Below are 24690 nucleotides of genomic sequence, written 5' to 3'. Positions count from 1 at the left end.
CAGAGATTTTTCAAGGATAAAGTAACAAAATTTTTAATTCCTCAGACTATAAAGAATTTTGTATTTCTTCCTTTAATAGGGGTGCCCCAATATTTACAAGTACACTTCTTCCAAAATTATTCCCTGCATGATTACGTGGGCAATGGGTGTTTATAAGGAAACGTTTCCCATAATCTGACTACCTGCCAGAAAACAAAGCCACCACAAATGAAACTGCTACAATCAGAGCAGCTAATCCTGAGTTCACATTCTGTACTTCAACCTATCTTAATTCCTTTTCTAATGTATGAACGTGATGAAGTAATTTCTACACAGTCCTTCAGAAACAAAAAGCTAAAAGACTGATTACATTCTAAAGACAGCCCCTGGGGACAAAAAAAACCTGCAAAATATGTTAAGCGTGGCTGAAAACCAAAACAACCAGTTGACAGAAGACCCATTTGAAAATTAGGTTCTGCTAAATTAACTACCATGGCTACAGTGGGATAAAGAATAGACTGCTGCCATTAGATAATGGAAAATCAACTGCTATGAGATCTTTATTCGCTCCTTGGAAAGGAATTTATTTGATGTTAACTTCAACAAACCATTCTCATTCCCTCAGCAAAATCAGTTTGCACGAACAGGGTGAAAATGGTCAGCAAGAGAAGCGCAGAGGTCAACAAAATATTGTGTAATGGATGGGCCAAGCTTGAGAGCGGCTCAGCCACAGCTGCACTCTGCTTTTGCAGGGTAACCATCAGAGATCCTAGCAGCACCCCAAGTTGGCCACAAACATTTAGAAAAATTGAGTGCTGTGGGGAAAAAAAAGCACAAAATAAAGAGATAGAATCATAGAATCACCCAGGTCGGAAAAGACCTTGAAGATCATCAAGCCCAACCACAGCCTAACCATAGTACCCTAACTCTAACAACCTTCCACTAAATCAGGGCCCTGAGCACCACGATCACACATCCAGGGACAGTGACTCAACCACCTCCCCGGGCAGCCCATTCCAGTGCTTAACAACCCTTTCTGTAAAGAAGTGTTTCCTGATATCCAACCTAAACTTACCCTGGCACAACTTAAGGCCGTTTCCCAACATCCTATCACCTGTCGCCAGTGAGAAGAGAACAACCCCACTCTTGCTGTATGTATTCTTTAATAACAACAGTATCCAAATTGAGTATTTGCACAAGAAAGATATGGAAGTACTGGAGCAGGTCCAGAGAAGGGCAACGAGGCTCGTTAAGGGCTTGGAGAATCAGCCCTATGAGGAGAGGCTAAGGAAGCTGGGGTTGTTTAGTCTGAGGAAAAGGAGGCTGAGGGGAGACCTTATCGCGCTCTTCCAGTACCTGAAAGGTTCTTACAGTGAGAGTGGGGCAGGTCTCTTCTCACTAGTGACAAGTGACAGGATGAGGGGAAATGGCCTCAAGTTGTGCCAGGGCAAGTATAGGTTGGATATTAGGAAGAACTTCTTTACAGAAAGGGTAGTTAGATACTCGAATAGGCTCCCCAGGGAGGTGGTTGAATCACCATCCCTGGATGTGTTTAAGAGCCGTTTGGATGTGGTGCTCAGGGATATGATTTAGCAGAGGTGTTTTTTTTAGAGATGTGGTACTGGTTGGGCTGCGGTTGGACTTGATGATCTTCAAGGTCTTTTCCAACCTGGGTAATTCTATGATTCTATGATTACCAAAAGGTAAGAAGTATGAAGGTAGACAAATTTCTTACACCGCTCTGGCTTCAAGAGAACCTAATATGATCTAACCACAGTTGCAATCTAGTTCACTTCCCTCAGCTCACTGCCACTCCTGGATGCCACTTCAGGCTAACTCCACCCTTGAAACCTTCAGCTATCCCAGTCAACACAGAAGTAACCCAACAAAAGTATGTTTTTAAGCAAGTTTGCCAATGAAATGATTTAACAAAAGGCCTGACATGTACATGAAATTCAATGGACAGAGCAAAACTGCACAGCTGGTCTGGTGGAACTGCTGCAGCCAGCGCAACAATCAGCCTAAACTGCCTGGGGTGCAGTCTGAAAGCATTTTCTGGAATAGGAAAGAAGAAGAAGTCATAGATGTCACAGATCTGCTTTATGACTAGGCTATTTTCAAGTTAATTACACACAACCACAAGTAGTGTTTATAGAGCCAGGGGGATTGAGGGAGCTTCCAAATATGAACAGTAAAAAATATTATGTCAGAATACAAAGACATCAGAAACCAAAGTAATTTCAACATTTAAGTTAAGAAATGACAAGGCTAACTATTAAAGTATGTCTCCAAGAACACAGAACCTACTGAACCACTGCCAGTCAAGACAGTCAGTCATGTTCCTTCTTACTCTCTGCTTTACTAACACACTCGTACCACCTCCCTTTGCAGGAGGGTTCTGACACACTTTCGACCCCTTAACCACATTAAACATCACACACTCATCTGGCAAAAAAAGCTAACGTGACACAACAGCGAATAGTTCTCTGTTTGCTAACACAGCAGAAACAGCTCCAGGATCGGAAGCATATCAGGCACTTCAAGGTGAATAAATCCTCAGGACTTTCTCATTATCCAGGAGATGACCAGCCCACAGGCCCAGGGATCTTGTCTAACCTAAACTCTGAGCTCCCCATTGAACTCCTTTGCAGCCTGTTTCTATCCCACTAACAAGCAAACAACTGAGGACAGGTAATTGCCACTCAGGCAGGAGCACCAATTCCAGGTCCTAACATGTTGAGAAGGACTCTATTTAGTTCCTGTTTGTTTTTATACCATCTGATTACGTTCTATTATTTCTGATTTAAGCTGTAACTCACTTATGGGTGTGGGTTTGGGTTTTGTGTTCGTTTTTTTTCAGGTAGCACTGAAACCTACAGCATGTTGGTCTACAGAGGTTAGTTCATTAAATGCCACGGCAACTTAAAAACCTGCAAAACTATTTAGGCAACAGGTTAGCAATACAAGAAAGCCAACTGACAACCCACATACCTTCACTTCTGTCACTCTGGCTGAAGTCAGCGTGAGGAAACACTTTGTGTAAAGCCTCAAGAAGGTCAGCGAAGGTCCGTTCCAACAGTGGTCTGATCACAGGAGATAGCGCATGTCCTGAAGACATCACGGCACGTTGGGAAGCAGGCACAATGTTCTGCATTGCATGGTAAAAATCCTGCGCACTGAGAACTACCGACGAAACATCGAGCTGCAGCTTCTGACTGCTCACATAAATCTGGGGGTAGCGTCGTCTCAAGGCGATCAAGGCAGCCTCAGTGCAAAGTGCTTTGATGTCGGCCCCACAGTACCCTGGTATACAAAAAGAAGGAAAGAAAAACAAAACAACCTTCCATGAAATAGCACTGTTGTGCTGCATACGTTTCGAGCATGCCTACAGCTAAAAACAACCAGCAATACTTTGTTGTCAAGGTCCACAAAGCATCTGCCAAAACATGCCAGGCTATAATCCAGCAACAGCATTGTATATCAAGAAATTATGTACAGTTACACTGAAATACAGACTGAAATGAATCCTACACGATGGTTCAAATGACCTCTGTTTTCACTACACAGTGTTTATCTTCAGCTCATGGTTTTCAGTCTGTCATCACTCTTCCTGTTTCAATACTGTCTCAGGCATACTTGCCATAGATACTTGCCACTTGTAACTGCTTAGCCCTGGGATTTTTGGTTTCGTGTGTTTGCTGCTGTTTTACTTTGCTTGACTTAACATCTCTATGTGAATATACATATTAAAGCAAAGTTGTTTTGTTATACTGGATGAGCATCTAACTATTAGAGACTGAGAAAAATAAGCACCATCAAGGAAAAAGGTTCATGAATAAAGGTTAATAAATAAAGAAGGAATCTCTGGTTAAAAAGGCATAATGTAGATTCTTAGAAAAACCCGAGCTTCTACCATTGAGGAAAACATTTCAGACTCCTTACAGTTTTCTAACGTTACCAATAAAAGAGTAGGAAAGCTACTAAAAAGCAGGACAATTTTCATCCAGCTTCTAGGTATCTACAGGTGGCTTTGCATAATTGCTTAATCGTCATTATTAAGAACCATAGATCTGATAATTACGAAATACTTAGGGACTTAATAGCTCTGTGTTTTTTGCAGTTCCAGTGGCTTGGGGTTTCTCCCCAGAGCTAGAGATTACATTACAAGTTTTCTCATCTCTCTCAGCAAGACGCATTTAATGCGCTGCTGCATTTTGTAGCACGACAGCTCCATCTTTCAATGAATTTTTAATATTATTCCAGTGGGGCACAGTCACCACAGGAAAAGGCAGGATATTGTACAGAGGTATTGTCACCTACGTTCATAGTTTTGCAACCAAGTGTTTACAGATACTAATTGATCAATTCTCTAGGTAAATTCTTGTGGCTCTTTTCCTCCCCCACCTCCTCCCATTCATACTTTTTCTATTCTATTTTTGTATCAGTTTTTTTGGCAGCACCAAGTCCCAAAGGCAAAGCCTGCTGCCTTGCTTCTCTCCATCCTTTAACGTTCTTGCACTGCTATGGGAATGCATAGTTTTACAAAAATCAATACAGTAAAAGGAACAAAGTTGATTCTATACACAGTGTTGAAAAATAAAGAAGCAATCGGATGAGGGGGAAGAACAATTTCCCACCCTCATCTTTCAGTTGCATTATTTGGGGTTTTATAATACAAGATGCCAACTTTCCAGCTACAAAGACAACTTGCAATGGCTGAGACTTAAAATTCCACCTGAAATTCTTGTATTTATTCAAACATAATTCAAGAAACAAAAACCAACCAAAGAAAGAATGCCGTGAATGTCAGACCTGTAATACAACTCCTAAGCCGTGCTCACAGAAAAGTTAGTCACTACTACTATGTAAACTGCATGAGCACACGGGTTGTTTTCTAAGCAGCAGCCAGCAATTCACATTCACAACTTACCTTAAAATGGAAGAAATATATGTTACATTTGAAATATGCTTAAATATGTCCACATACGTCACTCAGCAAGTAATTATTTTCAGTGCTAAGGCTGTTCATTTATTTATTTACACCAACCCCCACCATGAAATCAAAATCATGCAGGCACACTTTGTCAACCACATGTACTTATTGAACAGTACCTACAAGTCCATCTAACAAACCAAAAGCAGGTTTTTTTTTATCCAAGTTTTGCTTTGTTCTTTCAACATGAGTTAGCCTTTTCCCATTTAAATTAGTCTAATTAGCATGTAACAAGCGTTCTGAATTTAACAAGTCTGGGGGCACTAAGGCAAGGCTTGGATCAAAGATGTACAAGAGATATATAGAACTCCAGCGGCCTGTCACCTTAAAAACTAGTTCAGCATCTTTGCCACAGAAGATTCAGCAGCTCAGGAGCTCGGTCCTTTTCAATTTTTCTATTAATAAATGCTGTAATACCACTTTCTAACAGTCTTTTTAATCACCGCTTGCACATCTCCAAGGAACTGCAAAATTAGGAAATAATAGCCTGTAGCCTACTTCTAAAATTACATTCTCAGGTGATCAGATACACAATTAGTCTCCATTTCTATTTTTCATTTCTCAGGAGCAATTACATTTGAAGAGTAATAATTGGTGTCTCTTTCTAAGGGATCCTCTTGTGTACACTCTACATCCATTTCAGCGACAGGAAAATTGCAAAAAAAAAAACAACAAAAAACCATATCTTGTGAAACACTGAAGAGTTTTTTGTTTCTAAGAAGTAAACGCACACTGATAAAGATGTGAATAAACACGAGTAAAATGCTGTCAACGGGAATAATAAATAAAATGAGTCATAGCTAGATGAAATAATCTGAATTTATTTCTGTCTAAATTGACACTACTGAATCAAGGCTCAGTGCATTTATTTCCATTTTGAAGAATTCACAAGGGATGCTCATTTTGGCAGGCAAAACACACTGGCACAACACATCAAAAAGCTCTCCTCAAGAAGCCCAATTTGCTCAGCCTATCACCACCACACTGCGCTAACTAGTTTTGAAACCCAGCTTTCAGAAAGCAGATTTCCAAAGAATGCATTTTGATCACTGAAATCTTACAAGTAGTGTTTTACTGTCCCTATCCTGCAGATCCTGCAGGTACTATGTCCTCTCTAATGTATCCCCTGTCCAATATCCATCCAAATATCTATAACAAACTGCACCTGAGTTAGGCTGAACATCTAACTTAATGATCTTAACCACTGCTTTTACAATAAAGGGTAGTGAGGCGATGAAACTGGTTGGCCAGAGGTGTAGGACCCATCCCTGGAGACACCCAAGGTAAGGCTGGTGGGCCCTGAGCAGCTCATCTAGTGTAGGTGTCCCTGTTCACTGCAGGGGAGTTTGACTAGATGGCCTTTAAGGATCCCTTCCAACTCAAACCATTCTGTGATTCCCCCAGTTTTTGCAGTACAGCTCCCTACAATTCCTCCAATGGAGAAAAGTAAGTTGGTCAAAGTTCAGTATTGTGAGAGAAATGAAAACCGTTTTCTACGCATTGGTGTTTTTCATACATTTATGAAAAGTATGAAGCACTAAAACTAACACCGTATCTTCCTTCTTCCACATTACATTAGGGCAGGAAGAAGATCTAACAAAATAACTATGTTGTCTCAAAATGTTCCTTCAAAAATAAGCTTAACAAGCACCTTGAGTACAATGGCTTACAGAACACTGTTTACATTGTAAAAAAAATTCATCTGCAAGGTGAAGGCATTCACACTTCATGTTGCCAGTATGTTCTGTTTCCTACAAGTCTGAGTTAACAGCCTCACTACCTACAGAAAGTTTAGAACAATAAAGCAAGCACAAGAGAAAAGCGAATATTATAAAGTTCAGGACTGCTGTGACCCATCTCCACTACTCACATAGATAGCAAAAATGGTACTAAGTACTTCTGCTTTTTGACAGTAGTAGAAAGACATCATTGTGTGGTCTTCAGAGTAATTCCATGTTCTCCCCGAGCAGCTTCACTTGTCACACACACTGCATTTATGTGGCAATTCACTGAAGTGTGATCATTAATTCTCACAAACAAAAATCTTCAAAAAGGCATCCATAACACCTGGGACAAAAATCAGCCCTCAGAAATAACTTTTTCTGTGTGTGTTTGATTAAGTCTTGGAATCTTTCCCTTGTAATATCATTAAAATTGTACCCCCGATCTTAGAAAGTTTTGAGTCACACATACATCTGCTTCCCCAAAGTCATTTGCTTTGGTAGTATTTCAGCAGGTTTCTTCATTAGGATCCACATGCTTGTAAGTCAAGTGTTGCCAAGCTTGCTGAATTGGAGAGAGGTATAAACCATGCTGTGCAAAAAGCCCGCTGGGTGTAGGAAGCTTTCAGGGGCACAAGGAGAGGCTTTAAAATGGAAAAAAGAAACCAAAAGCTATACACGAGGAAACAGACCAGCACATATTCTTATCAGAGTGAGAAGTGGGCCAGTAAGTTCAATTTGCAGGGATACAAAGGATCTGGAATGCCTGCTTAAATATTAGTTGCTGCTGAGTTCGCTTACAGAAACGATGATGCAATCTGAAGGTGAAGAAGATAAACCACTCTTCAACTGTTTTAAAAGATCTTTGTAACAGCCAAAAGGCTTTAATCTTGGATGTAAAAAAAACATGTATATTCCAAGACACGGAACTGAGAAAGTCAAGTGCACAATAGCTGGACAAAAGGAAAGCCAAGGAAAACAGAAAAGGGCATTTCCTTTGATTAGCTGGCTTTTCCACAGAACAGGTTTTACTGAGAATGAAGAATGTCTTCCGATCAAACCTACCAACAGCTCTCCTTACGGTCTGACCTTCTAAAACACACAATTGTGTTCTCAATGCAAAAATATGGTGAATTTTCAATGAAACAATTGAGTTTTACATCAACTACTCCCCTCTCTCCCACTAAGCAGCATCATGTCTTTGCACAAATCAAGCAGAATTTACATGAAATGGGTTTGGCACATGCTGTCTTATACCCGGCAAAGCTTAAATTGGAGTTTGCTGGACAGTTATCTTTTCTCCTCACCAGAAGATGTTGAGGTCTTTGTGCATCAAAAGCGGAGGGATGCTGCTTCGATGATAGATGTCCCTGTGGATGAAGAGGATAATTCGGATGTACTGCAGCTGACTGAATGGACTGATGTTCAATTTAAAGTTCTTATTTCTCTGATGATGGGGTCCAATGCACAGATATTTGAGACCGTCCTTTTTCTGAGAACTTCAGTGCCTCTCCAAGCAGATGACTGACAGAGGATGCATCTTTGCATGACAAATTGTTGAGAAGAGATTTGTGGTGTGTGTTTTAGGGTCACTTCCTCTGTTAAATTCACTATAAAAATATTGGGTTTTATTTCTGATTAGCTTTTAAGCAGCAGGTTTATCTTGAACAACCATCCTCCATTCAGTACAGCAAGTCTTTGGGCGCTCCACAGTTAACATACTCACGCTGTGGTGTTTTTTCCCTCCACCCCCGCCTATGTCTACACTTTGTATGTTCTATGCTAGCAATCTGTAAAGAAAAAAACCACCTTTAGAAAGGCTGAGTAGTCTGTGGGATTTCTGTCAGAGGAGAACATGCCAGGCAATGTTAAAACAAGTGCAGATTATTTTTTTTTGTCCATATGTAGACAGAAAAAACCAACACATTTCCCTACCCCATCTGTAGGATTCTATTTAAATGGGAGATCTACCTGACGATTCCAATTCCCACTTCTATTCGTTTCTTTTTGTGGGTATGCATCCTATTAAAGGACAAGTGGAAGTTGCAGAAAGGAATAATGATATTATTTTACCTTCAAACGACTGATTTTGTATTTCAGTAAGACAGAAGCATGTTTTACCACACACACAAAAAAAAAAAAATAACACTGTTGAAAGTACGAAAGTTCAAAAAGATAAAAACAATAAAATATCCTGATATATTTAACAAGCCTTCCAAGTTACACACAAAGGAGAAAGCATACATTAGTAGAAGTACTAACATGGTAACACTCACCAACACATTTTTCAGCTAGTTCTCCTAAGAAAGGATCTGACAGTTTGGGGTTCCAATCCCTGGTATGAATTTGTAAAATGTGCTTTCGTGCCTGATTTAAAAATGAAAATAAAGTCAGCAAGACAAACCCATGGCAGAAGATTTGAATATATTATTTATTCAAGTAAACATCAATTTATTTTCCCTTGACATGTGCCTGAATTGTATAAAATGCAACTTATCATGCAAAGATCTCCTGAGAATAAATGTTTTCCCCTCTTTTACAGTTTTATATAGCAGCAGTAATCTTTTCATTATAGCAGTTACGTGTTTTAATTGTTCTATCAACACCAGTATTACATGTGAACTGATCACAGTTCATGTTCTTGTAGGAATTATCTTAATTTTATAACTGAATGTTTAAGTGCTGTATATGTGATCAACAGCTTCCACTGCCAAATGCCTCACCAATTCAATTAATTTTTTGCTGAGTAGCACAGTATATACACATGAATTGCAAAACTATTTCATTTCTGAACTGTAAAGAATTCAAATAAGTTAAAAAATAAACTTATTATGAATGTAGTTAAGTATGAATTCATGCAATATTAAGGCTGAATTCTTAAAAACACAGAACAAGGAACTGACATATTCCTGTCATCTATCAATTACCTTTTATGTTTACGTGTACAATTTTTGTGCTTTCAGAGTATTATTTTCTTTTATTGTAACTTCCGAAATCCCCAAATTTGACATTCCTTATATAAATCCATACAAAAACATAGGTTTTAGCTAAGATATCCAGTTTAATGCAAAAAAGTTTACCTTTGTTTTTATTTTAACTATATGCTGAAGATTTGGAGTTCAGTACAACTTCATATACACTATCAATGTGTTTTTACTAAACAAGTCTTCACCAAATTTCATATACTTACCAGAACAAATGTAATCTGCTTTTCTTTATGAGCTTGGCTGTCAGACATTCAAATGCATTATGCTCAAGAAAAAATTACTTTAAGTTTTACCTTTTGATCAGGCAAGTTGAAAAGAAATTCCCTGTCAAAACGACCAGGTCTCCTGAGTGCAGGATCTATAGAATCCAGTCTGTTTGTAGCACCAATAACAACTATCTCTCCTCTATTATCCAGTCCGTCCATGAGGGCAAGAAGAGTAGACACTATAGAACTAGAAGAGTTTTCAATAAAAATAAACAAAACAATAGGGAACAGTGTAATTATTTTTGCTCTTTCCCTCTTCATTTTAAAAACTATGTATGTCAAAGAAAAACTGCTCAAGTATTTCAAGTTTCAAACCAAGGAGAACTCTTTTGATATAATTTGTATTGCTCTTAGCATAACCACTCCATTATGCACTACAACAAGTTCAAGCTTATTTCTTTATAGAACATTCTGGGGAACGTGAGCTCAGTTAGTCACGTGCTGTGACTTTAGAGACCTCTTCCATTAACAGTGTATGCATCATCCCATTTAAAGCAAGTGGTGGAATAGCACCAAGAAGAAAGGTGCAACAAAATGAAGCCACATACATCCCATAAACTAGCCTGCCGTCCCCAAACCTCCTTCCTTTTTCCCTCATTTGAGTCATGGGAGATGTGCACACAATATACCACAGTATGCTTATAACATGAAAAACACAACCACGCTGCCATAAAGGGCACAGCAAGACTGAGACTGAAGGCAACCAGAAAAAAGTACATCTAGCAGTAAATCTGTTTTTAAAAAAATATGGAAGTCAATCAGGATACACTTCTGCATCACCCAGAAATCAAAAGGACGGAGGTGTTCATTCATAGAACATTACAATTGAAAAATCTCAGTGCATTTTCAGCTGATTATCCTATCAGGGCGGTAAGAGATAACCTGTTCACATACAAAACCAGCAACCAATCCTTAGTTGATACCTCAGCTGACAGGTTATCCACTGCTACAAGTTGACTGCCAGAAAATTGCAGCCCATCTGAAAAGCTAAAAAGGTAATTTTCCACAGCAAAAAAAGCCTCAGCAATCTGTCCTTTCTCCTGTAATAGACCTTACGCAAAGGTAAAAATCCTTCTTGAAAGCTCAATAAAATTATGCTTTAGAATTTACCAAAATAACATGGTCCTGTAGCCAAAAATTGAACTCTATGATACTTGTAGGTCCCCTCCAAATCATATTCCATTCAATAATGTATATTGCTTGATAGCACACAAAAAAATAATACCTGTGAATCTGATCTTGTCTACTAGAACGAACTGGAGCCAAACCATCTATTTCATCAAAGAAGATTATAGATGGTCTCATCAAGTATGCCTGGTGTGCAAGAAAAAAAACAAACTGAATTCACCATTAATTCACAATTACTCCATCAACATCAAAAATAGCAATAACATGCTAAAATAACACACACTGCAACACTCTGGTTAAAGGTGCAGTCTGAAAATAAAAATGTTCAACAACAGTACTGTTTCAAAGGAAACAGATGCATTCTCCTTTGAATAAGCAAGATGGCACCAGTGTATCAGTTTTACTGTCTGAGAGATTCAAGACAGCACAGTTCTCATAAACTGAGACACCTTACACTGAGTTACAGAAAACAGTATCTTATCTGCACACAATCCATTTGTTCAGGCGTCTGTCTGTAAACAGCTTGTCTGTACAACTGTGTCTCACTGCTTGATAAGACTCTCCCATCTATCATTTTCCAAGCCCCGTGAAGGTACTAAAATGCACACACAACAGATGCAGTTCAGCATCCTCCTCTACACAGCATATCTTGAACTCAACAGACAACTTCAAACTCACTGTCTCTACTTTTCTTTCCCCTTCTTCCAATTTTTACTCAATCTACTCTGTCCATTTTATTAACAGACAAGTTTAGAGACGTCTTCCTCACAGTTCTCAAAGCAAAATAATGCTATCATTTGTACATTAATTTATTATTTCATACGAATATATAAGCTATTTAGTATTTAATTTCATTTGCAAATAATCTGGGTTGCCTAGAACACAGTGCAGATGCAATAACAAAAAAGCAGAGAATATACACAAGATGTATTTTTTTCTAACCTGATCAAAGAGGAGTCGAAGCTGACGTTCAGATTCACCAACCCACTTACTGAGACAGTCTGCTCCTTTCCTCATAAAGAAAGCCACCTTTTTGTCTCCTTGACTGCATTCATTAGCTAGAGCTCTAGCTACCAAGGTTTTACCTGTTCCAGGAGGACCATAGAATAAACAGCCCCTGAAGATAAATGGATCAACACAGTCACAAACTTATTTTACGTCTCCTGAAAAACTCCAAGTCAAATTTTATAATGAAGACAGGGAGCCTGGAGAAGAAAGACTTCAGTACTATTATTACTACTTATAATGTATTCAACATGATTTCATAAAATCTATGTTTGTTTTATGCTTTTGTATATAAGCTTCAAAAGGATTGCTTTACTCTAGTTAAATAACTCCTCAAGCATTAACTGTTCAGTAATACTTCAAGGCAGTTTTTATTACTTCTTTGGAGAGATTTACTCCTTCAAAATGACAAAAATATCTCAAAGTTTTCCTCTTATTTCAATTAGGTGTACCCATTTAAATCTCACACTAAAATGGCTGATTAATTGACATTAAAATCATAACATAACATTACTGAGATTACTTCAATTTAAAAAAAAAATCAGCACTTACCTTAATTTAGTCAATCATTTGACAAAAGGATTGAAATTTAAAAAATGTCAAGATATTAAGGCTGCCTTTATAGTACATCCAAATTCATTCTTCAACCAAATCACAAAAAAGTTCACTTTACCACAAGAAAAATAGATTATAGATTAAAAATAGATTATAAAAATAGATTATAAAAATAGATTATAAATTAGATTTTTGTAACTCCTCATCCTGGTTATTACATTCCAATAGACATGTGGAGTGGCAGACATGTAAGTCTATTTTAACTGTAAACACTTGATGGAAAGAAGCAATCTCTTATTTGTTTTCAATTGAAGCATACTTCAAGTTTACCAAATTAAAAAACAAGAAATAAGAGCAAATACACCTACCTTGGTGGCTGAATTTTGAATTTTTCAAATATTTCTGGATAGAGAAGAGGAAACACTACCATTTCCTTAAGTGCAAGGATATGGTGACTCAATCCCCCTATGCTATCAAAACGCACCTTAGGAAAAAAAATAAAAAGCAAAGCATGTATAAGCAAGAGCTTTTATAATTAGAGACTCTTCTATGAAAACAACATAATCAAAGAAACACTGCAAACAACAACACGTTAATTAAAAAAACTGTACTATAATTGGAGGGAGCTCACTGAAGTTTAAAATGTTGACTAAGTCAATTTCTCAGTGACTGAGGTGAGGTTTATCTGGTTTGAAAATTAAGTGTGCCGTGGATGGCTGGATGTCAACAGCGATACAAAAACTTTAAGTTCAGGCACCCAATACCATGAATACACCTTCAGTACTTCTAGAAATCGGTTTGGATCTGCTAATAATACAGCAAATTCTTCACAATACACACCATAAACAACACACATCATTGCTCCTCAACAGGTTTTATCTTGGGCCAAACTGAGACGATACACTGAGTATATACCAGGACTATACACTGAGGATCCACACACACCATGCATGAAGTTTGCACAGGACCATGGCTAGCTCCACAATCAGGCTTACACCTGTTTCTGCCCCGCTTATGATATCACATGTTTCTCTACTAGAGTAATAGTAGAATAGAGAATAGTAGTTCTACTAGAGTAATTAAAACCTGGCTATAAACAAAGAAATCTAGTTGAGAAACAAGTTATGTATGCAGCCTGATGATTACTTAGAGGCAAAAAGCAAATGCTTTCTAGCACAAGATAATAAACAGACAACAGACTTCAAACAATCATAAGAGATCAGTGAGTTTATAATTAATTTATTTCTATTTCATTGAGAGGATGTGGTGAATTCTACTTATGCAAAACTGATGGAAGGGGAAAAAAAACCTTCTGACTGAACTTACCGACTTATCAACAATCATGGGGTCAACATCAGCCAAGCTTGCACCAACTTTCACACGTTCTCGCAGGATTCCACTAGCTAAGTCTTCTGCTCTGAAGTTTAAAGGCAGGCATCTGTTCAACCATAACAAAGATCAAATATTGTTTTATTTCAATCATTTTGCAGGAATGGGCAAAGACAAGAGAGTGAATGGCTTCATCCCTTGAATTAAAACGGACATCAGCTTAACCAATTTTCATCAAATTTCAAAACTCTTAGTAAGGAAAAAAATTCATCAGGCTGATTAAAAAGAACTTAAGAATAAAGAACTAATTCTCATAAGGATAAGTAAAAATTGAGAGCACCTAATAAGATGACTTTCCCAGTTTGATAAGGCATTAAATACTAAAGTTTTGGTAATTCTTCTGTATTTAGGAGTTCCTTAAACACACTGTTATGCTTGCAGTCTGTAGAGATAGAGAGGACTTATTATTTCTATTAAACACTGAAAAAATGCTGAGCAAAAAAAATGAGACTATCTGCTGGCAGTGATGAAATGCATAAGTTCAGTAAAGTAAGAAAAGTATTAACAGAGCGTATCAGAGTAAGGAAACATTAAAAAAAAATATTGAGTTTTAAAAAGTCCAAGTCAAAAACAGTCTTACAGATCAGCCAGTCTTACAGACATGATACAAAGAAACTTCAAACACTTCAGTATTTCACCCTATGAATTACCAAGCAAGAGAGGAAGAAAGATAACAGTAATACACTGGTTACACTTGCAATTAGCACTTTTGATAGCTGTAGTTGGGGAAAAAAAGAAAACTGAGTTTTCCTACTAAGCTATCTGTGGCAGTGAACAGATCTTCCATTCTGAAAAAAGAAGTGAAAAAATGCAAGGCCAGAATACTGTACTTTGTGTTTAAAACGTAGGTATTGTTAAACAGGAAGAAGACAGAGTTGGTACTGGAGTACTTCAAGCGGCTGGAAGCACCAAAGTAACTTGTGGTAGGTTTTTTGGGCTTTTTTTGTTTGTTTATACACCAATAATAACAATATTTTTAACTGACATGAGTTATATCTTGTAATCCATCTAAAGCTCTCTCTCACAACACAACACTATCACTTTGCAGTGGTTTATTTTATGCCACATAATAAAAATCAAACTCTCCCAAAGACCCAGGATGACTTCGTACCTATTTCTTGCTCTGGCCATGCTTTTAGATTTTCTTCTTTCAAAACGTTCTTCATCTGAGGAAGTGGTGTCACTGCTGTGAATGGCATGCTTCTTTCTCCTATTGAAATCACAAAATAAATATCAAACTCTGTCCTTTTCACGGTGGAATAGCATGTTTTGATTTTTTTTATTAAAAATCAAATTGAAAGGGCAAACACTATATTGCTCAGGTTTACCAGACACGTGGGAATTGTTGTGTATCAAAAGAATTATGAGGAGGAGATGATGATATCATCATTTACAGTCTCAAGGATATCAACATGAATATCACTGGAACAGCAAATCCTTATAAGACGTGGTCCAGTTCACCTTAACAACAGTGAGTGTGATTAAGTATCCAGACCTTAAATTGTTGATGTTCAGACAGTTACAAAGAAAAGTTTTCAAACACCAGAGTTATCCATCTCTAACATAACAGAAATACCAAGACCTACGTATTCAGTTTGATGCTTCCCTCTAAATATTCCTCCCTTAAGAATTCCATACCTCCTACAACAAAACTTCATAAAAGGAGAGAGCACATCTGAACAGCAGAAGTTTTACAAACTACCCATGTTATTCACTTTTCAACATCTGTATGACTCATTTCTTATGGTAGTACCACAATATTTCAGAAAGCCCTTAGAAAGTACTACATCACATGCATTACTTGATTCTCTGTATAGGAAAATGTCCGGTTTTTGAGGTTTTTTTTCTTGTTTTTTTGGATTTGTGTGAAAAAAAGAAGCATTTTTTGCAAAAACAAACAGGAATTGGCTAACAGAATAACTCATGCATTTTTAGCAAATATGGTGAGCTGCATCATCTGTAAGAACATGATATGCATTGATGAGATGCTTTCTGCACAAAGAAAACAAGTAAAGGACTAAAAATTAAACCCATTTTAAAACATACCAAAGAGAACACTATGCAAATTGGGAAGAACTTCTTCCAGAGTGTAAAACATGCTGAGAAGTAGAAATAAAATGGCAGCGGAAAAAATAAGCATGTTAAAACTGAAGGGATATCTGCCTTCAAACCCTTTGCATCTTGCTAGCAAATACAAGTTCAGGGATTATCCAATAAAATGCTGTATATGCATGATAAGCAATAGTAACACTCTCCAAAATTATAAATGGTAATTAGTATTTCAAAGGAACTCATAGGATAGTAGGATTCTGCCACTGAGCAGAACCTTTGAAAGTTCTGAGTGAAATTATTCTCACACAAACAATCTAATCGAGTTTGCTAAATAAAAGCCTTTCAACTGCTTCCAAGAGAGTTTGGTATACTACAGATTCCTCAGACACAAAAGATAAAGTCAAAAAACATTTTCAGCTAACTTTGTGTTAAACTGCTAATGCTACTTGCAACTTGAGTGAAAAGAAATTACCTTTTTTTAATCTTGTAGAGCAGAAGAGGGGCGTCATTTTAACTACTGCTTTAGAATTAAATACTAAATACAAACCCTTAAAGAAAAAGTTACTGTGTTGTGCAAGAATCTCTTTCTGGTACTTGCAGCACATTTGCTTCCAGTCTGCTTCCAGATCCCTTGTTACAAGGCTTCTACTGCTATTGTGAAATGCTGTGAAATTCACTCTCATATGCTGATCAGGAGCTCAACCTGATACACAATTCAAGACCCGTCCGTGAGGATGAATGAAATGAACAACAAGAACACTTTTAAAATCAAAAGGTAATAGAAATGTACCACGCAAACAACTGTGTACCAAAAGACTGACACTTACCTGATATGGCTTCTTCTTGCAGGAGATCTGTGAATATCAAACAGTGTATTTTCTCTCTTTTTTTGGTGAGCTGGCACTGAATGAGAGAGTGACAGGTTTGTAACGTCAGTTAAGAAAATAATAATAAAATAAATAGAGCTACAAAAACAGGAACTTAGCAACTATTTTATCACTGGTTTCTCCAACAGCTCAAATTAAGAAATTTCTCATTAAGGTAATAGGTGGTTATACCTCTGCTATGCATTTACCTAGTTATAAATAGGGCTTATCACTCAAAAACAAAAAACAACAACAAAAAATTAGCAATCTTTCTACACAATTATTTATTACGTTCCTTTCTGAGCTCATCTTTCGCCAACTACTTCTTTCCAACGCTGAGCACAGAGCAAGGCAGTACGTGCAGAGTTCAATGAAGCAGCAAGCATTAGAAATGCCCCCACAGTTCACTCTTCACAGATGTTCTGAGCAATCGCACTCATACAGTGAACAGGAACAGACAATAACAGAAGTCACAAAGCACTGCATGGGATCTCTTTCAGTGATCAGGAGCAGCCACACTAATTCCCTTCCCATGCCCGTGGTGTTTCCTAGAGGTAAATAAAGCAGAACTGTATGAGCAGGGTCCAGTTCCTCACCTATTGGAGGGGCCTGATACCTTTCAACAGTTTTTCTCTGTCTTAGATTATATGGTCGGTCATTTTCTTCCCCTTCGGCTTCTTCTGCTTCTATATCTCCATCTTCTTCCTGAGACTCTGTTTTGAAAGAGGAAAAATTACAAAATTCATCTTCTTAACATCAGAACATCAGAGAAATAGATAATTTGATGGACACAGAGAATTGTGCCCCTCCTATTCATTAGTAGTAATCGGCAAGTCACTAGAAATTTGAACATCAAGATAAATCTACAAACTATTCACACAATCTCTTCCAGTTTTCCACAGACAGTTCTGGAAAAGCAACAGACAAAAGTAAGTATAATCAGATCAGTTTTAGTTGTGAAGTACTGCAAATATCTGCTATCATTCTCCCTCAGTAATTATCCTCCATGTTAAGAATAATGCCTCTCTTCTCTCTTTTCACACACTAGCCTGGGAAAATCAATATTTGACACAGAAAAATAAGATTCACGGTATAAGTTTTACACAAAGCAAATGAGCACACTTTATACCAAGATTATTACCTAGATCTATCTGTTACTACGATCTGTATTTCTATCCCTGGATCACAGAACAAAGACTGCATTCTTACTAACTGGTAGAGAACAAAACTCCTACAGCAAAGTTTCAGTTTGAAATCAAAAGACACTGCGCTGTACCCTGCATGCATCCCTAAAGTCAAGTTTGATCCTGACTTCCTTAGGAAATCAAGCATGCTGTTGACCATGCCTCAGAGTTAGCCACCATCCATTCTTTCTCCAGTACTTTTTGAAACTACTGGCCACTTTCAAGCAACATTTCAAAAGAATTTCAAATGCAGCTGCCTTGACAAGCCTTCTAAGATTCAGAAGACAGAAAACAGAGACTTCAGTTAATACCTTCAACAAAAGAAAGGATGAAGAACCAACCTATACATTCTTTCTGGTAAGTCATCCACTATTAGAGAAATAGTGAGGCAATCAGTACATACACAGTTCTGGAATACATACAACAAACACTGGTTTCATAAAAACACAGGATTGTTAGAGGGAATATGAGTAAAGTGCCAATCATTTAGCAATACAGAAAACACAAGTAAAGGAAAGCAGAAAACCATTTAAAAGCCAAGCTTTGTTGTACTACTTTCAGATAAACTTGAATTGGTTTTGTTCAAAGAAAACTATTTACTTTTCCCAGTGCATACTTCCTTACAATTCTTTAGCTGTTTAATAGCTCCAAATTCAGATCCCAAACCAAATTATTCTCTGCAGCTTAATACATCACTAGTTTAGGTTGAGCAGAGCATCGTTTTATAAATATTTCAGACAAACCCTTACAATCCTGTATAATCCATACCTTCTTCTTCACCTTCAGTGGACACTTCATGGTGGTTCTGAATGCCATAGCTATTTCTCCTCAGTGATTTCCTCCTTCTTTTTACTCGTGAATACATATCCATGTTCTCCTGAAATAAAAGTAACACGCAGCCCATCAGTACCATCCCATGTCACACTGTTACTGCACAGTTCAGTAACACTAGATAATTTCTAGGCCTCAAATGTTTCTTCAACTAAGCCCACTACAGATAGACCACAAAAGCACTTTCATTCTATAAGTGTTAAAACAAACCTCTCAGTATCCAGACTAATACATTGCTAATAGCAGTATGAGGCTGTTTTAGGGAACAAAAAGATGACAGTCCTTAGTTCTGTTATCACACTGCCAGAGCATGCATCAAATCAAAAGAGAACCACCAGAGCAAATCAGATGGTCACAGTAGTCAATTTATCAATAAAGAACACGTGATTTTGTACATGTGATTTTTGTGCCAAAATACATATCACTTTCATTAATTTCCTTCCTAACTTGAGTTCAGCAAGTTTTCCAATGTCATCCTCCAATGAGGATCCACAGAGCTACTGACTTGTGCACAGACAATACAAAAACTAACGTGCTCTCCCTTCATATTGCTTTCATCCAACAGATAAGAAATGCTCCACTTACAAACTCAGTATCCGTCCACATTCGCAGCCGTTCTACCTCCCCAGACCGCCTATTTCTCCTGATGTTAATATTATCCATCTCCTGTAGGACAGCCTCGGCAGTACTGAAATATATGCAACAGTTAGCAAAAAAAGAATAGTCTTGAAATAGTAGACACAAAGAACTCTTTATCATCCAACAGCTTAGCATATCTAATTATGGTCTGTTATGGTTATCTCAAGGTCAACAAGATGACTAAACATACAAATGTCTCAAAATATGACATTTTTAAAGGTAGCTTTCTGAATCTAGCAATTAAGGAAAATACTAACTGTAATAAAGAGAACTGAAAGTTACAGAATATAACCTAGGGATTATGCATAAGAAAAAATCCCGATGCTCCAGGTTCATATTAAACTGTAATGTTTTAATTTTGTGCTTAACATGCAATATTTGAAACTGCTTATAAGAAGGTGCCAGACTTGCAGAGTAAGGAAGTAAAGCTTTATGTCCACATTATTATAATATTGGGAAAGCAGTCAATGCTTCACAACTATAAACTTTACAGCTTCCCACCTTGGCCTCAAAAAGACAAAAATAAAGAAACTACTTAAAAACTATTAGATCAGTAATTTCACCATTCATTACTTGAGCTCGTTACTCTATCACTTCTTATCTACTATCTAACTAAACTACGTTTTCATTATCTAGAGTATTTATAAAGAGACTGCAAAGCAATCTGAGGTTGTGAATTAGAGCCCTGTCCAAGAAGCTCTATTGTTAAGGAAGAAAACAACAGAGTGATTAGCAGAACTAATCCAAATCTTTGGCTAGCTGTTCTGACCACCTAGTTACTACCTTCTGTAGAGATTATGGTACATTTCTTCTTGAATTCTACTATCGTTGCATAATAACTGTAAGAAGATGCAAACTTTCACTTCTTTTAAGCTGTTTAAAAGTAAATCTGAATTGGGAAAACTTGTCCAGAGAGATATCAATGGAATTTCTGGTCACAGATGTCAGTAAAGTCAACCTTTCATTATGAGTACCCCTCTCAATTTTAAACAATTCTTCTACAGCATCCGGGATGTGTCATATTTATTGTTTCAAGAAAAGTCATGCTACAGTTCATTACCAAAGAAAGCAGGACTTGGTGGGACTGGAAAAGTCTACAAATTCTTCCAGACTAAAACGAACTACACAGTATCTAAATCACTGCTGACATACATCTGTTTAACCTGTTCTTAAACCTCCAGTGATTGATTATTGGAGGCAGTACAGTCAAAGTTCACATATAGACTTCAGTACCATAATCTTATCAAATTACAGTATTCACAGTAGACTTTTTCCTATTGTTCATGAGGAGAGGGAGATTCAACTGCAACTAAAAATGTAAATGTTAAGTCAGTATAAATTTGTCAAGTGATATGAAGTAGTTATTAAGTAAATTGAAAAGAAAATTTAATGAATCAAAGATTCAACAGAGTGTGTTTAGCAATTCAATGTTCCTATCATTTCTCAAGCTCTGGCAAGCAGACTCTGAAAGATGTGACCATTGAAATCCATCTTACAGGTGGGAAAATTGACACACATTAAGCAGTCTGCCCAGGGCCACACAGAAATAACAGCTCAAGAAAAACACTGCGGGCTCCCATTCCTATGCTCAGGCCAGACCGTGCCTCCATCTCTGACCTACTTTGTCTGCACAAGTAAATGTCAAAAAGTGACACCCACCCTACGTGAATTGTTAACAAATGGTAAATAAAGCAAAAACAAAAACAACAAAAAAAGAAAGCTACAAACTTTTGATAATTTTATGATCCAAATCATACAAGCAATATCTGGAAAGCTTTCCATGCATTGTTGCTAATCACTACTTTAGATCACATTCAGATATCACTACGTGAACGGGTTACTAAGAGACAAACCAGGGTGTGGATTTACAGCATGTCAACCAGCCCGCAGTAACTGCCAACATACACAGCTTTATCAAGGGGAAAACACAAAGGAGTACCAGACACCAGGAGTCCAGCAGGCTACTTTGCATTTAGAGCATGGGTAAAACTGGCAGTTACAGCACGGGACCCAGCCTTTAACTCAAACCACAACCCAGCCAGTCTCAACACTAATATGTTTGCACAGTAAAACACAAGGATGGCACTGGAAGACGAGGTTTTCTAACAAAAAGCAGGCTGTTTTGTGAATACAGCTGAAGCATCCCCACATACCTGTTGACTAGCTGATCAAACAATAAACTCTGATTCAATGTTTCAAATCTGTTTTTCCTGGACCGACAACTTTTTCTGACTTCTATATCTCCGTTTATGCAAGCATGGTCCCCATCTCCCTTTTTTTCCCCTCGAAGGGGATGGCTTTTGAGAGCTAAGAGAAATTTGTATTACTACTTTAAAATGCAGTTCAAGAACATTTTCACAAACAAAAGTTAATAAACAGAATACTTAACAAGGACAATAAACCAGAAGTTATTACGGAGCGCAATAAAAGCATCCTTACATTCACCTAAGAAATACATACTTAAAATTCCAATCAAAGTTGTTTTTTGAACTATTTCTTCAGGCTTAAGTTTGTTTCCTTATAAAAATCGATCTTATGACTGAAATTTGCTATTCATATTTTTAACTTGATATTTTTAACTTGACGTTAATGCTAAATGCACACTTGGCCCCCAGCTTTGATTCTTAGGCTTCCAAATACAGCCCCAAGACATCAGATACAACACATCAATTTCACACATCTGTGCCAGCCACTCTGTACAGAACCAAGCAAAAAGAGGTCCCCCCTCCTGATTGTCCCTCAGGTACCACAATTAATAAGTAATAAAAATAGCAAAAATGCTTCATGAAGTAACATTTACACAGAGTCAACAAAGAAATAAATGAGACAATTTATGAAAAGGGGACACAAAGAACAAAGTGGCTCTCACTGAGATATGAAATGAGATGACAAGTGAAAAGGAGAATCACATAGGAAAGCTGTACCAAGGCAGAAGGAGCTGCAGACAAGGCAGGTCTCTCCAGCAATAACAGAGTAAGTAATGCTAGGAGCCACAGAAGGCCAATTCTTAAACAATCAGAGAGTGTAAGGAAATTAAAGACACTAGCTGCGAGAGGAAGGCCAAAATTAGTTCCCAATACTAAATTTGGGAATTAAAGAAAACATCACAATCATGGCCAAGAGGTCTGAATTGAGAAAAGAAATGGAACTGCATCTGAGAATGTTCTCCATGTCAACAGAGAGCATCCAATATTAACAGAAGAAAGCTGAGCCAAAACAGTAACATTTCAGGTCAAAATAGCATAAGTAATCAGTGAAGTTATTAGAAAATATATGCAACTGAAAATCATTGACATAAAATTGTTAGATGTAGAAGTAGATACCAACGGGGTCCACTGTAATGCACTTACATAAGCTACGTCCATTTGATAGTGTAGCACCAGGTGGAGAAGTTAACCTAGGAAACAATTAAATTAGACAAACAAACAACATCATAGTTCCTCAGCCAAGCAAATGTTACACAGTGCAAATAAAACCTTAGAAGTTAAATGCAACTTAAAACGTTGCACAATAAACCAGGACTTCAAAATCATTGTGAAACCAAGAGCAGACTTTTTGTCTCTGAAGATTCTGCTTCATGCCCAATGTCAGAATGAGGGCAAAACTGCCAAATACCAATTACATGAATCCTCCCAATTATCCAAATATCTCTTATTAATCCCTCCAACATTCCCTCATGCCATGTCCTACTATTAACTCTCCCTTTCTGCTTCAGAACAGGATCTTGATATAGCTCTTCAAAAGCAATTAACATTTAAGCACTTAGAATAAACTAGGAGAAGCAAAGAAAGCTGTTCTGTAGTCACACACTCACACAAAAAGAAAATTTAATAAAATTAAGAACTGAATAAGATTATTTTATGCCTGGTGTACTTCAATCGGGAAAGAAGTAATTTCAGGTTCTCTATCAATTCTTTTTAAATTAACTTTTCAGAGAATTTAACCTCTGCTATTCCATAATTAAAGAAAACAACACAGTCTCAATTCTTCTGAAATGTTATTGCCTAAGCAACTGCTCATTCACTTTTAAATAACTTCACATTGCTTCACTATTAGACATTATCATTCTGAAAGAATAGTAGATAGAAACGAACGAGAACTCCACAGCTATTAGCACACTGTTAGAAGCCATTTGTCAATATTGCTATTAAAAGCAAGTCACTTAATAGAAAAAAATACGTGTTATCCATCTTCTCCACCCTAAGCAGCACTCAGTACTTTAAAGATGAGTGACGTGTAGTGTACAGTGCACACCAGTACCGGACAGGAAGGGGCACCTTGTTCTCAAATTCAAACCTACAGTAAATGTCATAGGAAAAAATAAAGAGGAGAACTAAATAATAAATGGAATCTGAGCTTGAATTTGACCAAAAGTTCAACATACTACAAACCATTTAACTTAATAGAAGATGTGAGCTTTGGCTATTATTTTCCTACCAAATACATATAAAAGAAAGGTAATCTAAGGGCTTGCTGCAAGACTTTGCAACAATTCCGCACATTTTTTGAAAGCCACATTTAAATACATCCAAGTTTCCAATCATGTTTTTCTGGACAGATACTTGACGTTTTTTCAGAAACCACAACTGAGGAAATGAAACTTGATTATAATAAAAGGCTCGGGAACGAAACCTTGGCGAAAAGCCTTCAAGACTTGAGATCATTATTAGGGACAGCACTTCAGATCTGGGCCAAAAAGAACAACAAAAGCTCAGAAGCAAAGAGGAGTCACGGTGCGTTTCCTATACAGAAACAAGAGCAACAGTAACCTGACCAAGTTCCATCTGACACAGTGATCTAAATTCTCCTAACTGTGTTATTTTTCTCTCTTAGAGTTCCTAATACATTACAAGTCTATACTTGCAAATGAAAAAGGCATGAATCACAAATATATTCAATTTATTCTGTTTTAAAAGGGAAAAGCAAAAAGAAACAGAAAAAAGAACAGATCTATTTAAGCTTTACAGAGTTTTTCAAAATATCTCACCCTAGCAGTTGACAGCCCTGTAGTGAATTACGGTCATTCATATATACAAAGTGTGTAGAAGAATAGTTGTGATTTGCACACAAACATGAAATACCCATCTACAAGAAC

General features: G+C 37.3%; 1 protein-coding gene across 3 annotated transcripts in view; it reads right to left on the bottom strand.

Annotated features, from left to right (window-relative positions):
- Window positions 1-24690, bottom strand: part of ATAD2B (ATPase family AAA domain containing 2B) — a 71636-nt gene that overhangs the window by 32021 nt on the left and 14925 nt on the right. For all 3 annotated transcript variants that reach the window (XM_072333269.1, XM_072333270.1, XM_072333271.1), the window contains exons 3-16: window positions 22946-22992; window positions 21749-21902; window positions 19542-19644; window positions 18894-19002; window positions 17538-17654; window positions 16903-16978; window positions 15135-15233; window positions 13961-14072; window positions 13003-13118; window positions 12017-12191; window positions 11172-11260; window positions 9974-10133; window positions 8970-9060; window positions 2971-3282 (exon numbers count right to left, since the gene is read on the bottom strand). In XM_072333269.1, coding sequence (XP_072189370.1) covers window positions 2971-3282; window positions 8970-9060; window positions 9974-10133; window positions 11172-11260; window positions 12017-12191; window positions 13003-13118; window positions 13961-14072; window positions 15135-15233; window positions 16903-16978; window positions 17538-17654; window positions 18894-19002; window positions 19542-19644; window positions 21749-21902; window positions 22946-22992 — 1760 coding nt within the window. The remainder of the gene's footprint in view (window positions 1-2970; window positions 3283-8969; window positions 9061-9973; window positions 10134-11171; window positions 11261-12016; window positions 12192-13002; window positions 13119-13960; window positions 14073-15134; window positions 15234-16902; window positions 16979-17537; window positions 17655-18893; window positions 19003-19541; window positions 19645-21748; window positions 21903-22945; window positions 22993-24690) is intronic.

The sequence above is a fragment of the Excalfactoria chinensis genome, chromosome 3 (genome assembly GCF_039878825.1).
Source record: "Excalfactoria chinensis isolate bCotChi1 chromosome 3, bCotChi1.hap2, whole genome shotgun sequence".
NCBI classification, from domain to species: Eukaryota; Metazoa; Chordata; class Aves; order Galliformes; family Phasianidae; genus Excalfactoria; species Excalfactoria chinensis.
This window is presented reverse-complemented; position numbering and strand designations above follow the sequence as displayed.